This window comes from Amphiura filiformis, chromosome 5 (assembly GCF_039555335.1).
Source record: "Amphiura filiformis chromosome 5, Afil_fr2py, whole genome shotgun sequence".
NCBI classification, from domain to species: Eukaryota; Metazoa; Echinodermata; class Ophiuroidea; order Amphilepidida; family Amphiuridae; genus Amphiura; species Amphiura filiformis.
The window spans coordinates 77,943,749-77,961,318 of record NC_092632.1 but is presented as its reverse complement, the minus strand read 5'-3'; the positions used below and the strand labels follow the sequence as shown (position 1 = coordinate 77,961,318).

Sequence of the window (17,570 nt, the reverse complement as noted above, 5' to 3'; positions counted from 1 at the left end):
GTCTAGCATTGTATTTGAAAAGTTGAAAAAAAATCATCTAATTTTGGTTTTTTGGCCATAAAATGAAAAGTAAATAAGATATGGACCTGCAATTTAGAGGCTAAGCAGCTCTTATCATTATCCTTTACTACAAAAAGTAACAATAGCTAATCCGTCATATTTAGGGACTGGTCACTAAAATTCCTAATATCCTATTTTTGGCCCTGTTTAGAAACACAATTGATCACTTTAAATGCCAAAAAAAAATAAGTCTACAAACTTGTAAAACATTATTTACATCAACAAAAATCTGAAATCTATTCTGTATAAATAAATACTAAGGACAAATAAAATATCGGGATCAAAATAAAAAAGCGACCATGCAGGATTCGAACCCGCGCTGTCAAATCTGCTCGTTTAACTGGTACGCGCTCTACCAATGGAGCTACTTAATGTTACTCGATTTGTTTGCGATAATTTAGACCATATCAATGTATGAGTTTTACGGTATGCAGACACAATAAAGATTTTAATACTATGTCCCTATACTGTTTACAGGCTTGCATACCGTGCATTTTTCTATTTATATCAAGTTTTGGAATCTAATTTGTGAAGAAAAGGTCTGAATACCGTGGTTCTCTATTCAATAAGCCAATTATTGTTGCATAAAACAAGTAGATTAATTTAAAACACTTTTTATTCATTTATAAATGAATCTATGGACATGTTTATTCCTTCCAAGATCATTACTAAGCGTAACACATCACCCTGGATAAACACCAGAGTCAGGCGTTTACAAAAACGTAAACAGCGTGCCTACAATTCCCATCGTAGGTTAAATACCACCACCAGTTATGAGAACTTCAATGATGCCAGAAAAGCGGCAAACAAGACAACTAGGAACGCATACAGGAGATATATCAAAAATATTTGTGGTGAATCAACAAAAAAATTCTATGGTTTTATTAAGAGCCTCAAGGTTGATTCAATTGGTATCCCAGCCCTTATGAGAAATGGCAAATTAGAATCTGACAACCAGTCAAAAGCTGAGATCCTCAATGAACAGTTTTGTTCAGTTTTTACTCAAGAACACCCTGAGGTTCCCATGTTGGATGATTCTAATATCCCACCCATGCCTGATATTGTCATTTCTGAAGCAGGTGTCTTCAAGCTTCTCAGTGAATTAGACCCTAATAAAGCATCAGGTCCTGATGGGATCTCTGCCAGAATTTTAAAATTGGCAGCAGAGGAGCTTGCCTCACCCCTCTCCATTATTTTCCAGAAATCTCTGGACAGTGGAGAAGTACCTGTTTCTTGGCTGAGAGCCAACATCACGCCCATTTTTAAAAAAGGAGACAGAACACACCCAGCTAATTACCGCCCTGTTTCATTAACTTCCATCACTAGCAAGATCCTTGAACACATCATACACTCCAACATTATGCATCATCTCAACAAACATACAATACTCACTGACAAACAACATGGTTTCCGTCAAAAGCACTCTTGCGAAACTCAACTCATCCTCACAATACAAGACCTGGCAAGTTCTCTCGACAATAAGTCCCAGGTAGACATGATCATTATGGATTTCTCCAAAGCTTTTGACGTAGTCCCCCACAACAAACTCATCACTAAATTACACAGATACGGCATACAAAACACCACATTGACCTGGATCAGTAGCTTCCTCAAGCACCGTACTCAGAGAGTTGTCGTCAGCGGCGAGAAATCGGCCTGGTCTAACGTTCTTTCTGGCGTCCCTCAGGGTACGGTGCTGGGGCCGCTACTGTTCCTGGTCTACATCAATGACCTTCCCGACAACATCCATTCATCCGTCCGTCTATTTGCAGACGACTGCATCATTTACCGTGAAATAGCAAATGAGTTTGACGCTCGCACTCTTCAGGAAGATTTGCATACACTTGGGGAATGGGGAAAAAGTGGAAATGAAATTCAATTGCCAAAAATGTTTTGTTATGACTTTAACTCATGCTAGAGCTCCTAAGCAGTTTTCTTACACACTCAGCGGTGTCACATTGTCTGTTGTTAGTAATCATCCATATCTTGGTGTATCCATATCCAACAAACTAAACTGGAACAGTCATATTCAAAATATCTGTGCAAAAGCAAACCGTTCATTAGGCTTCATAAAACGTAATCTTTATTCATGTAACCAATCCACCAAACTTACAGCATACAGATCACTAGTCCGGCCGCAAGTTGAATATTCCTCATCCGTCTGGGATCCGCACACAAAAAGAACATAGACCAGCTGGAGAGAGTGCAGAAAAGAGCGGCACGATTCATCCTCAATGATTATAAATCTAAATCTCCCGGTTGTGCGACCCAGATGGTCAAAGATCTGGAACTAGAACCACTCAGCACCAGGAGGAAGGCTAGAAGACTCTGCGTATTCCAGCAAGCAAGACTAGGCGACCTGTCCCTGCCCATCGGAAACCTTCTACAGCCCGTCCAGCGCCAGTCGCGGCATCATCATCCAGAATCCTATTCAACCATATCAGCCAACAAAGACTGTTACAAAAACTCATTTATACCAAAGACAATACGTGATTGGAACTCTCTTCCACCTCACCTAATCAGTATCACAAAACCGGAACCCTTCAAAACAGCAGTAACAAAATATCTAAGCAACCAAGACTAAGCAAGAATTTCAAAAACCACAGCGCAGATCACACATCCTGGCCGTTTGTCTCCATCTTGGAGTGTTGGGCAGTACCAAACTCAAGACTCAAGACTAAAGAATCTCTAGTACAAAAGTGCACGTAAAATTTCAACGCCTCAATAGCTCAGTGGATAAGGCGACTGGCAGTTAACGGAAGGGCTTGGGTTCAATTCCCGGCATTTTTTAAAAATTCTTTTGTTTTAATTTGCTTTTGCCTATGAATAAAAATTAAATTAAATGCTTCGTTTTTGTACTGAACATTTGATTTTAATTTTCCTTTCTACAGACTTACAATAAGAACAATATAGCTATAAAACCTGTAAAATATACTACACATGTTAACTATCTACTGAAGACGAAATAATGATTTTCTATGTATTTTGTATATTTTTAACTTCAAAAACATTTATTTCAGTTTTTCATGTTCTGTTTCTAAGATTATACTTTCATGAATTACATTTATGATATTTCATTTACATATAAAGGGTAAAATGAACATTTCTTGGACGTACAACACTTATAATGCAATATATGACGTTATATGAGCTACTTTAGTTGAATTGCATGAACTACAAATTAAAGGCTGCATGTACATAAATTGACCGCTCCCTTACACTAGTGACACTAAAACAATTTTGGTTTTGTCATTGAGGAAAAGACAATTATTTGTTTTATTTTGATGTAAATTTTCATGTAAATCGGACAAAAAATAAAAAAACTATAGCTATAAAACATGTGTCATTATGTAATTTCGGGTAGCCTTAGAGACAACCCTGGACAAAAGGGTTGGAATGAAATTAGTACGGTATTGCAAATGAGCCCCGTTCCCCCGATCAATGTTGAATCCTGACATTTTGTTCATGTGCGCTCAGTAGTACCCAACATTGATTGGTGGGGCAGGGGAGGTATTGGGGTGAGGGTAATGTTTAGACTTGACACTCAAGAAAGTGCCATTTCATCACTCTAGAAATAACGAAAATATGGCCATTACAAGGTGCACATTCTATTTTTCATTCCAACCTATTTTGTCTAGCATTGTATTTGAAAAGTTGAAAAAAATCATCTAATTTTGGTTTTTTGGCCATAAAATGAAAAGTAAATAAGATATGGACCTGCAATTTAGAGGCTAAGCAGCTCTTATCATTATCCTTTACTACAAAAAGTAACAATAGCTAATCCGTCATATTTAGGGACTGGTCACTAAAATTCCTAATATCCTATTTTTGGCCCTGTTTAGAAACACAATTGATCACTTTAAATGCCAAAAAAAAATAAGTCTACAAACTTGTAAAACATTATTTACATCAACAAAAATCTGAAATCTATTCTGTATAAATAAATACTAAGGACAAATAAAACATCGGGATCAAAATAAAAAGCGACCATGCAGGATTCGAACCCGCGCTGTCAAATCTGCTCGTTTAACTGGTACGCGCTCTACCAATGGAGCTACTTAATGTTACTCGATTTGTTTGCGATAATTTAGACCATATCAATGTATGAGTTTTACGGTATGCAGACACAATAAAGATTTTAATACTATGTCCCTATACTGTTTACAGGCTTGCATACCGTGCATTTTTCTATTTATATCAAGTTTTGGAATCTAATTTGTGAAGAAAAGGTCTGAATACCGTGGTTCTCTATTCAATAAGCCAATTATTGTTGCATAAAACAAGTAGATTAATTTAAAACACTTTTTATTCATTTATAAATGAATCTATGGACATGTTTATTCCTTCCAAGATCATTACTAAGCGTAACACATCACCCTGGATAAACACCAGAGTCAGGCGTTTACAAAAACGTAAACAGCGTGCCTACAATTCCCATCGTAGGTTAAATACCACCACCAGTTATGAGAACTTCAATGATGCCAGAAAAGCGGCAAACAAGACAACTAGGAACGCATACAGGAGATATATCAAAAATATTTGTGGTGAATCAACAAAAAAATTCTATGGTTTTATTAAGAGCCTCAAGGTTGATTCAATTGGTATCCCAGCCCTTATGAGAAATGGCAAATTAGAATCTGACAACCAGTCAAAAGCTGAGATCCTCAATGAACAGTTTTGTTCAGTTTTTACTCAAGAACACCCTGAGGTTCCCATGTTGGATGATTCTAATATCCCACCCATGCCTGATATTGTCATTTCTGAAGCAGGTGTCTTCAAGCTTCTCAGTGAATTAGACCCTAATAAAGCATCAGGTCCTGATGGGATCTCTGCCAGAATTTTAAAATTGGCAGCAGAGGAGCTTGCCTCACCCCTCTCCATTATTTTCCAGAAATCTCTGGACAGTGGAGAAGTACCTGTTTCTTGGCTGAGAGCCAACATCACGCCCATTTTTAAAAAGGAGACAGAACACACCCAGCTAATTACCGCCCCGTTTCATTAACTTCCATCACTAGCAAGATCCTTGAACACATCATACACTCCAACATTATGCATCATCTCAACAAACATACAATACTCACTGACAAACAACATGGTTTCCGTCAAAAGCACTCTTGCGAAACTCAACTCATCCTCACAATACAAGACCTGGCAAGTTCTCTCGACAATAAGTCCCAGGTAGACATGATCATTATGGATTTCTCCAAAGCTTTTGACGTAGTCCCCCACAACAAACTCATCACTAAATTACACAGATACGGCATACAAAACACCACATTGACCTGGATCAGTAGCTTCCTCAAGCACCGTACTCAGAGAGTTGTCGTCAGCGGCGAGAAATCGGCCTGGTCTAACGTTCTTTCTGGCGTCCCTCAGGGTACGGTGCTGGGGCCGCTACTGTTCCTGGTCTACATCAATGACCTTCCCGACAACATCCATTCATCCGTCCGTCTATTTGCAGACGACTGCATCATTTACCGTGAAATAGCAAATGAGTTTGACGCTCGCACTCTTCAGGAAGATTTGCATACACTTGGGAAAAGGGAAAAAGTGGGAAATGAAATTCAATTGCCAAAAATGTTTTGTTATGACTTTAACTCATGCTAGAGCTCCTAAGCAGTTTTCTTACACACTCAGCGGTGTCACATTGTCTGTTGTTAGTAATCATCCATATCTTGGTGTATCCATATCCAACAAACTAAACTGGAACAGTCATATTCAAAATATCTGTGCAAAAGCAAACCGTTCATTAGGCTTCATAAAACGTAATCTTTATTCATGTAACCAATCCACCAAACTTACAGCATACAGATCACTAGTCCGGCCGCAAGTTGAATATTCCTCATCCGTCTGGGATCCGCACACAAAAACGAACATAGACCAGCTGGAGAGAGTGCAGAAAAGAGCGGCACGATTCATCCTCAATGATTATAAATCTAAATCTCCCGGTTGTGCGACCCAGATGGTCAAAGATCTGGAACTAGAACCACTCAGCACCAGGAGGAAGGCTAGAAGACTCTGCGTATTCCAGCAAGCAAGACTAGGCGACCTGTCCCTGCCCATCGGAAACCTTCTACAGCCCGTCCAGCGCCAGTCGCGGCATCATCATCCAGAATCCTATTCAACCATATCAGCCAACAAAGACTGTTACAAAAACTCATTTATACCAAAGACAATACGTGATTGGAACTCTCTTCCACCTCACCTAATCAGTATCACAAAACCGGAACCCTTCAAAACAGCAGTAACAAAATATCTAAGCAACCAAGACTAAGCAAGAATTTCAAAACCACAGCGCAGATCACACATCCTGGCCGTTTGTCTCCATCTTGGAGTGTTGGGCAGTACCAAACTCAAGACTCAAGACTAAAGAATCTCTAGTACAAAAGTGCACGTAAAATTTCAACGCCTCAATAGCTCAGTGGATAAGGCGACTGGCAGTTAACGGAAGGGCTTGGGTTCAATTCCCGGCATTTTTTAAAATTTCTTTTGTTTTAATTTGCTTTTGCCTATGAATAAAAATTAAATTAAATGCTTCGTTTTTGTACTGAACATTTGATTTTAATTTTCCTTTCTACAGACTTACAATAAGAACAATATAGCTATAAAACCTGTAAAATATACTACACATGTTAACTATCTACTGAAGACGAAATAATGATTTTCTATGTATTTTGTATATTTTTTAACTTCAAAAAACATTTATTTCAGTTTTTCATGTTCTGTTTCTAAGATTATACTTTCATGAATTACATTTATGATATTTCATTTACATATAAAGGGTAAAATGAACATTTCTTGGACGTACAACACTTATAATGCAATATATGACGTTATATGAGCTACTTTAGTTGAATTGCATGAACTACAAATTAAAGGCTGCATGTACATAAATTGACCGCTCCTTACACTAGTGACACTAAAACAATTTTGGTTTTGTCATTGAGGAAAAGACAATTATTTGTTTTATTTTGATGTAAATTTTCATGTAAATCGGACAAAGAATAAAAAACTATAGCTATAAAACATGTGTCATTATGTAATTTCGGTAGCCTTAGAGACAACCCTGGACAAAAGGGTTGGAATGAAATTAGTACAGTATTGTAAATGAGCCCCGTTCCCCCGATCAATGTTGAATCCTGACATTTTGTTCATGTGCGCTCAGTAGTACCCAACATTGATTGGTGGGGCAGGGGGAGGTATTGGGGTGAGGGTAATGTTTAGACTTGACACTCAAGAAAGTGCCATTTCATCACTCTAGAAATAACGAAAATATGGCCATTACAAGGTGCACATTCTATTTTTCATTCCAACCTATTTTGTCTAGCATTGTATTTGAAAAGTTGAAAAAAAATCATCTAATTTTGAAATTTAAGATATGGACCTGCAATTTAGAGGCTAAGCAGCTCTTATCATTATCCTTTACTACAAAAAGTAACAATAGCTAATCCGTCATATTTAGGGACTGGTCACTAAAATTCCTAATATCCTATTTTTGGCCCTGTTTAGAAACACAATTGATCACTTTAAATGCCAAAAAAAAAAAAATAAGTCTACAAACTTGTAAAACATTATTTACATCAACAAAAATCTGAAATCTATTCTGTATAAATAAATACTAAGGACAAATAAAACATCGGGATCAAAATAAAAAAGCGACCATGCAGGATTCGAACCCGCGCTGTCAAATCTGCTCGTTTAACTGGTACGCGCTCTACCAATGGAGCTACTTAATGTTACTCGATTTGTTTGCGATAATTTAGACCATATCAATGTATGAGTTTTACGGTATGCAGACACAATAAAGATTTTAATACTATGTCCCTATACTGTTTACAGGCTTGCATACCGTGCATTTTTCTATTTATATCAAGTTTTGGAATCTAATTTGTGAAGAAAAGGTCTGAATACCGTGGTTCTCTATTCAATAAGCCAATTATTGTTGCATAAAACAAGTAGATTAATTTAAAACACTTTTTATTCATTTATAAATGAATCTATGGACATGTTTATTCCTTCCAAGATCATTACTAAGCGTAACACATCACCCTGGATAAACACCAGAGTCAGGCGTTTACAAAAACGTAAACAGCGTGCCTACAATTCCCATCGTAGGTTAAATACCACCACCAGTTATGAGAACTTCAATGATGCCAGAAAAGCGGCAAACAAGACAACTAGGAACGCATACAGGAGATATATCAAAATATTTGTGGTGAATCAACAAAAAATTCTATGGTTTTATTAAGAGCCTCAAGGTTGATTCAATTGGTATCCCAGCCCTTATGAGAAATGGCAAATTAGAATCTGACAACCAGTCAAAAGCTGAGATCCTCAATGAACAGTTTTGTTCAGTTTTTTTACTCAAGAACACCCTGAGGTTCCCATGTTGGATGATTCTAATATCCCACCCATGCCTGATATTGTCATTTCTGAAGCAGGTGTCTTCAAGCTTCTCAGTGAATTAGACCCTAATAAAGCATCAGGTCCTGATGGGATCTCTGCCAGAATTTTAAAATTGGCAGCAGAGGAGCTTGCCTCACCCCTCTCCATTATTTTCCAGAAATCTCTGGACAGTGGAGAAGTACCTGTTTCTTGGCTGAGAGCCAACATCACGCCCATTTTTAAAAAGGAGACAGAACACACCCAGCTAATTACCGCCCCGTTTCATTAACTTCCATCACTAGCAAGATCCTTGAACACATCATACACTCCAACATTATGCATCATCTCAACAAACATACAATACTCACTGACAAACAACATGGTTTCCGTCAAAAGCACTCTTGCGAAACTCAACTCATCCTCACAATACAAGACCTGGCAAGTTCTCTCGACAATAAGTCCCAGGTAGACATGATCATTATGGATTTCTCCAAAGCTTTTGACGTAGTCCCCCACAACAAACTCATCACTAAATTACACAGATACGGCATACAAAACACCACATTGACCTGGATCAGTAGCTTCCTCAAGCACCGTACTCAGAGAGTTGTCGTCAGCGGCGAGAAATCGGCCTGGTCTAACGTTCTTTCTGGCGTCCCTCAGGGTACGGTGCTGGGGCCGCTACTGTTCCTGGTCTACATCAATGACCTTCCCGACAACATCCATTCATCCGTCCGTCTATTTGCAGACGACTGCATCATTTACCGTGAAATAGCAAATGAGTTTGACGCTCGCACTCTTCAGGAAGATTTGCATACACTTGGGGAATGGGGAAAAAGTGGAAATGAAATTCAATTGCCAAAAATGTTTTGTTATGACTTTAACTCATGCTAGAGCTCCTAAGCAGTTTTCTTACACACTCAGCGGTGTCACATTGTCTGTTGTTAGTAATCATCCATATCTTGGTGTATCCATATCCAACAAACTAAACTGGAACAGTCATATTCAAAATATCTGTGCAAAAGCAAACCGTTCATTAGGCTTCATAAAACGTAATCTTTATTCATGTAACCAATCCACCAAACTTACAGCATACAGATCACTAGTCCGGCCGCAAGTTGAATATTCCTCATCCGTCTGGGATCCGCACACAAAAAAGAACATAGACCAGCTGGAGAGAGTGCAGAAAAGAGCGGCACGATTCATCCTCAATGATTATAAATCTAAATCTCCCGGTTGTGCGACCCAGATGGTCAAAGATCTGGAACTAGAACCACTCAGCACCAGGAGGAAGGCTAGAAGACTCTGCGTATTCCAGCAAGCAAGACTAGGCGACCTGTCCCTGCCCATCGGAAACCTTCTACAGCCCGTCCAGCGCCAGTCGCGGCATCATCATCCAGAATCCTATTCAACCATATCAGCCAACAAAGACTGTTACAAAAACTCATTTATACCAAAGACAATACGTGATTGGAACTCTCTTCCACCTCACCTAATCAGTATCACAAAACCGGAACCCTTCAAAACAGCAGTAACAAAATATCTAAGCAACCAAGACTAAGCAAGAATTTCAAAAACCACAGCGCAGATCACACATCCTGGCCGTTTGTCTCCATCTTGGAGTGTTGGGCAGTACCAAACTCAAGACTCAAGACTAAAGAATCTCTAGTACAAAAGTGCACGTAAAATTTCAACGCCTCAATAGCTCAGTGGATAAGGCGACTGGCAGTTAACGGAAGGGCTTGGGTTCAATTCCCGGCATTTTTTAAAATTTCTTTTGTTTTAATTTGCTTTTGCCTATGAATAAAAATTAAATTAAATGCTTCGTTTTTGTACTGAACATTTGATTTTAATTTTCCTTTCTACAGACTTACAATAAGAACAATATAGCTATAAAACCTGTAAAATATACTACACATGTTAACTATCTACTGAAGACGAAATAATGATTTTCTATGTATTTTGTATATTTTTAACTTCAAAAAACATTTATTTCAGTTTTTCATGTTCTGTTTCTAAGATTATACTTTCATGAATTACATTTATGATATTTCATTTACATATAAAGGGTAAAATGAACATTTCTTGGACGTACAACACTTATAATGCAATATATGACGTTATATGAGCTACTTTAGTTGAATTGCATGAACTACAAATTAAAGGCTGCATGTACATAAATTGACCGCTCCCTTACACTAGTGACACTAAAACAATTTTGGTTTTGTCATTGAGGAAAAGACAATTATTTGTTTTATTTTGATGTAAATTTTCATGTAAATCGGACAAAGAATAAAAAAACTATAGCTATAAAACATGTGTCATTATGTAATTTCAGGTAGCCTTAGAGACATGTATTTGAAAAGTTGAAAAAAATCATCTAATTTTGGTTTTTTGGCCATAAAATGAAAAGTAAATAAGATATGGACCTGCAATTTAGAGGCTAAGCAGCTCTTATCATTATCCTTTACTACAAAAAGTAACAATAGCTAATCCGTCATATTTAGGGACTGGTCACTAAAATTCCTAATATCCTATTTTTGGCCCTGTTTAGAAACACAATTGATCACTTTAAATGCCAAAAAAATAAGTCTACAAACTTGTAAAACATTATTTAGATCAACAAAAATCTGAAATCTATTCTGTATAAATAAATACTAAGGAAAAATAAAATATCGGGATCAAAATAAAAAGCGACCATGCAGGATTCGAACCCGCGCTGTCAAATCTGCTCGTTTAACTGGTACGCGCTCTACCAATGGAGCTACTTAATGTTACTCGATTTGTTTGCGATAATTTAGACCATATCAATGTATGAGTTTTACGGTATGCAGACACAATAAAGATTTTAATACTATGTCCCTATACTGTTTACAGGCTTGCATACCGTGCATTTTTCTATTTATATCAAGTTTTGGAATCTAATTTGTGAAGAAAAGGTCTGAATACCGTGGTTCTCTATTCAATAAGCCAATTATTGTTGCATAAAACAAGTAGATTAATTTAAAACACTTTTTATTCATTTATAAAGAATCTCTAGTACAAAAGTGCACGTAAAATTTCAACGCCTCAATAGCTCAGTGGATAAGGCGACTGGCAGTTAACGGAAGGGCTTGGGTTCAATTCCCGGCATTTTTAAAATTTCTTTTGTTTTAATTTGCTTTTGCCTATGAATAAAAATTAAATTAAATGCTTCGTTTTTGTACTGAACATTTGATTTTAATTTTCCTTTCTACAGACTTACAATAAGAACAATATAGCTATAAAACCTGTAAAATATACTACACATGTTAACTATCTACTGAAGACGAAATAATGATTTTCTATGTATTTTGTATATTTTTTAACTTCAAAAACATTTATTTCAGTTTTTCATGTTCTGTTTCTAAGATTATACTTTCATGAATTACATTTATGATATTTCATTTACATATAAAGGGTAAATGAACATTTCTTGGACGTACAACACTTATAATGCAATATATGACGTTATATGAGCTACTTTAGTTGAATTGCATGAACTACAAATTAAAGGCTGCATGTACATAAATTGACCGCTCCCTTACACTAGTGACACTAAAACAATTTTGGTTTTGTCATTGAGGAAAAGACAATTATTTGTTTTATTTTGATGTAAATTTTCATGTAAATCGGACAAAGAATAAAAAAACTATAGCTATAAAACATGTGTCATTATGTAATTTCGGGTAGCCTTAGAGACAACCCTGGACAAAAGGGTTGGAATGAAATTAGTACAGTATTGCAAATGAGTTTCGTTCCCCCCGATCAATGTTGAATCCTGACATTTTGTTCATGTGCGCTCAGTAGTACCCAACATTGATTGGTGGGGCAGGGGGAGGTATTGGGGGTGAGGGTAATGTTTAGACTTGACACTCAAGAAAGTGCCATTTCATCACTCTAGAAATAACGAAAATATGGCCATTACAAGGTGCACATTCTATTTTTCATTCCAACCTATTTTGTCTAGCATTGTAGCTACACCACATTTCGCTATACTGCATTTTAGAAACGCTTGCTGTTAGAATAAGAAAAGTTTTAATGCTAATTTATTGCACATTCTAGGGAAGCGTGGTTACCGTTTCAAAATAACCGAGTGAGAGGGTTTTCAAGAAAATATTTTTCCTGTCAAAACTGAAGCATCCTCTGTATAAAAGAAAATATGAATATTAACTGCACATCATATATAACGATTCGTGATACCCAATTGTGGCACATTTGATGTCGTTTATGAGGCAGAGAATTTTATTTCAATTTTATATACGCCAAAATATTGTTTTAATTGAGCGAGAATGAAGATAGAAAAAACGTTGAAAATTCCATGTATAAATTACATTAGACTCCACCAATGATTACTGTTTCGTTTTTATGGTAATCTAATCTTTTATTTCCTGAAATAAAATTAGGGGTCTAATGTGGATTAATTGTATAATTGATGAAAACATCGACGTGTATAAAAGAAGCTGCAAGAAAAATGGTAGGCCACGCCACATTGATAATCTATGCTTTTATTACACGGCGAGTTCGTAGCGCATGTGTGAATCAAAATCGATATATATACTATTGTGCGTGTATCAACAATTAATGTTTTTAAACAAATAAAATTCCAAAATATGGTACGTTTTCTGTCTTTGCTTGTCACGTGGTATGTTGAAGTTGCGATTATGTATTTTTAAATTTTCATCATGAATCCATCAAGCCCTGATAGCCGAGCGGTCTAAGGCGCTGGTGTAATGTCAATATTGTATATGAGTACATATAGCGGCTCAGTGCAGCGTGGGTTCGAACCCCGCCGGCGCCTCTGACAAATTTTTTTTTTTTAAATTTCATATTAGGCCTATGTTAGGAAAATGTGGCTGGGAGAATGTATGTATGGCGAAGAGTGGTGTGCCATCTAGCCTACCAATAAAGAACAACTTGTTGTATAGTTAGGCAAAATATTACAGCAATGTAGATTCACAGCTGACTCGATTGTAACAAAATCCTATCGAACAACGAACTTACATGACAATTGTCACGTTTATGAGTTGGGTCATGCAAAATTCAGCAGACTGTTTAGTTGTAAAAGACATCTGTATTGCATGAAATATTGACTATTAAATTAGTAGATCTAATTACAAAAAAAATGAAAAAATGCCCGTCTGGTTTGAGCTCACATACATTATTTTTAAAGCAACGACGGTGCTGTTGTTTTTGCCCTTTGAGATTGAACAATGCCTATTTCAATGGAAAAGGGCACAAGTAATTTGAAACATCCCACTATATTTAAGGACCACTATTCTCTATGGTTCGTTGTCACTAATTACAAAAAAGCCCTTTATTTCTACGGTTCAATATTACTAATTACAAATAAGGTTCTTTACTCCTTAGGTTCGATATCACTGATTTCAAATAATATTCGCTATCTTAGTATATCATACCTTAGAATAGCGAACCTTAGGCCTATTCCTAATTAGTGAAAGCGAACCTTAGAAGTAGCGGGCCATTTTTTAGGCATAGCGATCCCTTTTCTGCATTAGAAATAGCGAACTTTGTAAATAATTACAAATAAGGTTCTTTACTCCTTAGGTTCGATATCACTGGTTTCAAATAATATTCGCTATCTTTAATTTCAAGAAGGTTCGCTATCTATTAGTTAGTGATACTTAGTATATCATACCTTAGAACTAGCGAACCTTATTCCTAATTTGTGAAGTAGCGGACCATTTTTTAGGTATAGCGAACCCTTTTCTGTTATAGAAATAGCGGACATTTTATCCCCATTGGATTTACACGTTAGTGATAGCGCGGAACCTTAGAGAAAACGATTTATTAGAGATAGCGGTCCTTAGGGATAGCGGACTGTTGTCGGTGTGTTAACTGTATAGGCCTACTTTATAAATTGTTATGAATCCAGCAAGTAAATAGACTGACAAACAAATAATTGAGGAGTATTTTTACTGAATTCATATGCAAATGTTTTCTCTGGGCCCGATGATGATAGAATGCATGGAGCTATTATAAGATGGAGAGGAAATAGATTACGTAACGCATTGAAACCTTGTGCCGATTTGAAATCTGACAAGCTATTCATCGAAAGGTACCTTTTGTTTGGGACAAAGGGCTTCCGCCATTAAATCAGTAAGCTGACCCGACAGTGTATTAACGCTTTACCTAGCAGGCTACTGCCAATAAGTGATCAAATGAAAGTCGCGTGAAAGCGCTTAATGGAACGAAAAGTACCTATTGTTATACATAAACCCAAGGGTGTGATTGAGTAGCCGTAAGCACAAAAGGCACACATTAGCCGCTAATGCATATTTCGTTGTCACCCCACTGACATTAGGTGCTTCATTTAAATAAATTGAATGCGCTTGCTGAATGATTACGCATCAAGGCTGCCATGTGTCTGCATGTCAATAGTACAATAATGGTATTAAATAGCTACGTCCCGGGAGCTACGTATACATGTAACATATAATAAGTATACCGGTATAGGCCTATATAAAAGTTGTTTTACAAATTGAGATTTTATTTTATTTTATTTTAAGAAGGGGAATATCATAATCAGTGGCGTACTGAAGGGGCAGCTCTTCTGTGAGAGGTCTTGGGAGGGGATGAGGGTGGAGGAGGGGATATGAAGAATGAGAGGGAACTGGAGGAAGAGAGAAAGAGGAAGAAATAAAGAGAAATAAATAAATAGACGTAAATAAATAGAAAGGTAAGGAAAATGATAGGAATGAGAGGGGACAAAACGTAAGAGGGGATGGAGAAGTAAAGGGAGATAAGAAGAGGGAGTGATACTTTAGCAAGTACAGAGAAAGGAAAAGAAATGATTGACAAATAAATGTAGGCCTTTTATAATAATTATTATAGAAACTAAACACAGCCCCCCACACACACACACATAGGCCTAACACTAACAGCACTATAGGCAGCCATTCGATGATGGCAATGCCTTTATGCGTTACGTATTTAAAACGCCCAGTCAGATGTATTTTACACCTGCAAAGCACAAGTCACCCAATTTCGAAAATTGGACGTTGAATGTACACTCTCATGAATATTGATTGGCAACATTTTCCAATATGTCAGCGCTCAAATCGGACACAATAGAACAATAGACCATTCAGTGCGTTGATAGAATGTATAGGCAACTTGTTAGTTGTAGCAAAGTTAGGCATAAACATCGTCAGCTCACCACTTAGGTAAAGTTAGGCAAGGAATGCTATCTACCGAAGACGAACTTGTTGCATTATATAGTTAGGCACAAAAGCTATATAGCAACCCGACAATACACTGCTGACTCAATTGTAACAAAATCCTATCGAACAACGAACTTGTAGGGCGATTCTGATTTTTATGACTTAGACCATGCAGAATTCAGCAGACTGTTAAGTTGTAAATATACATAATCTACTTCATGCATGAAATACTGACTATGATTATTCGTCAGTTATATTGGTAATTACTAACATGAGAACATACCCAGATGTTATTTCTTAACGTTTATCGTATTGAAACAATAGCCTATTGTAGTTTAGTTCTTTCTATTGCTCTTTAAGCTTGATCAAAGTATATTTCAGTGCAAAAGGGTAACTAAAATCCTCGTATCCATGGCTATGTGCGTAACCTTATGTGTTAACTATTTTCTTTATACTAAATTATTATAAGTCCAACAAGTGATTTGACAATGAATTGGGGAGCATTTTGCCTCACCGGATTCATTTGCCAATGTTTTCACAGGCTGATACAATATATAGGTAATTAGGTGTATTGCCCATTGTAAACCAATATAATTAAACCTTATACGTCGTGGGATCACTTCAGTACCGATGCTTCGGGAGATTGACATGACTTCACTTGTAGATTTACACAAAATCCGTTTGGCACGATGTAACCATATAACTTCAATGCTTACAAGACTTCCCATAATCTGCGCTGCTTCAAAACAATTATGCTAATTATGTGAGTAATTAAGCTCGAAGAAACCAATGTTTTGTACAAAATACCGTGAGAATGACCTTAATTGATGTTGATGATGACAAGCCAATGCATGGATACATGGAATCTTAAGGTGATACAGATGACATTAGTCACCTCTTTTGCTAATTAAGTTGCTCTGTTTGATTGGGTATATGCATGACGCTACTCCGACACACCCGACACGTCGCTAGTCCGACAACAAAAAAATTATTAAGGGTGCGCCGTTCCGAAAATCATTTCCATTTTTGAAATCAAGATGCGCTTGTCCTATAAATGGTAGTTTCTTGGACAATAGTTTCTTAAAGGAGTATTTCGTGATCCTAGCATCCTCTATTTATGTCATTTTTCATTAGATATCCACGAAAAAACATATTCCCAAAATTTCAGTTGATTCCGATTTTGCGCTCGCGAGTTATGCATGATTATGTGTATTACACTGCTCCATAGACAATGCGTTGTAATTTCGTTCTGGTGCACCAGAACGAAATTCAAATTTCACGATATCTTTGCTAAACGAATTAATCTGCAAGAAATATTTTGTACATAAACATTATGTAGCCAGAGGTTTCCAGTGATATAAAAATCTCAACTTTTTTTTTGAGAAAAGGGGATGAGGCTGTGGATCACGAAATGCCCCTTTAATGGAGTAAGAACCGTAAGCATGGTAAGAAATGGGGAAATTTAATACAATTCACTTGTCCTTTGCCTTGGCCATATAATTACAATTTTTTAAATATATAGCAAAAAGACTAGAAATAATTATCAAAAGATGGAACCACTCCGCATCACCTTTAGTATACAAGTTTCTAAGACTAAAGGCAATTTAAGTGAAGCCTTACCGAGGTCTGGCCGGACTATTGTGTCGTGACCATATCGTCATGCTTTTGCCATCAAACCCACATCCCTCGCGGGGATTGGGCACGCGTGGCTCAGGTAATCATAAGGTATAGTAGGCTGGTCTGAACGGTCGAGTGGGAAAGAACCCACAGCGACATTCTCAGGGACAAATTATTATCCCACGCTCGAAAATTTAAGATGATTAAACAATTCAACAAGAAAATGTCAATGTAATGATACTTTTTTTTCATCAAAGGTAATTTATGCAATTTTAATTAAAAGCGAATTATTTTACCGTTGCGGCT

At 36.9% G+C, this 17,570-nt stretch overlaps 2 protein-coding genes across 2 annotated transcripts; both read left to right on the top strand.

Moving 5' to 3' along the window:
• The first annotated feature begins 5,647 nt into the window (after positions 1-5,647).
• LOC140152406 (uncharacterized) lies at positions 5,648-6,334 on the top strand. The gene has a single exon (XM_072174711.1). It carries the CDS (start codon positions 5,648-5,650, stop codon positions 6,332-6,334), a length of 687 nt encoding a protein of 228 aa, XP_072030812.1.
• Positions 6,335-9,319: 2,985 nt separating this feature from the next.
• On the top strand, positions 9,320-10,006 carry LOC140152404 (uncharacterized). The gene has a single exon (XM_072174710.1). It carries the CDS (start codon positions 9,320-9,322, stop codon positions 10,004-10,006), a length of 687 nt encoding a protein of 228 aa, XP_072030811.1.
• Positions 10,007-17,570: the final 7,564 nt, after the last annotated feature.

Excerpts from the sequence above, each read along its gene's own strand:
- LOC140152404 (XM_072174710.1), top strand. The coding sequence starts at position 9,320 with ATGACTTTAACTCATGCTAGAGCTCCTAAGCAGTTTTCTTACACACTC.
- LOC140152406 (XM_072174711.1), top strand. The coding sequence starts at position 5,648 with ATGACTTTAACTCATGCTAGAGCTCCTAAGCAGTTTTCTTACACACTC.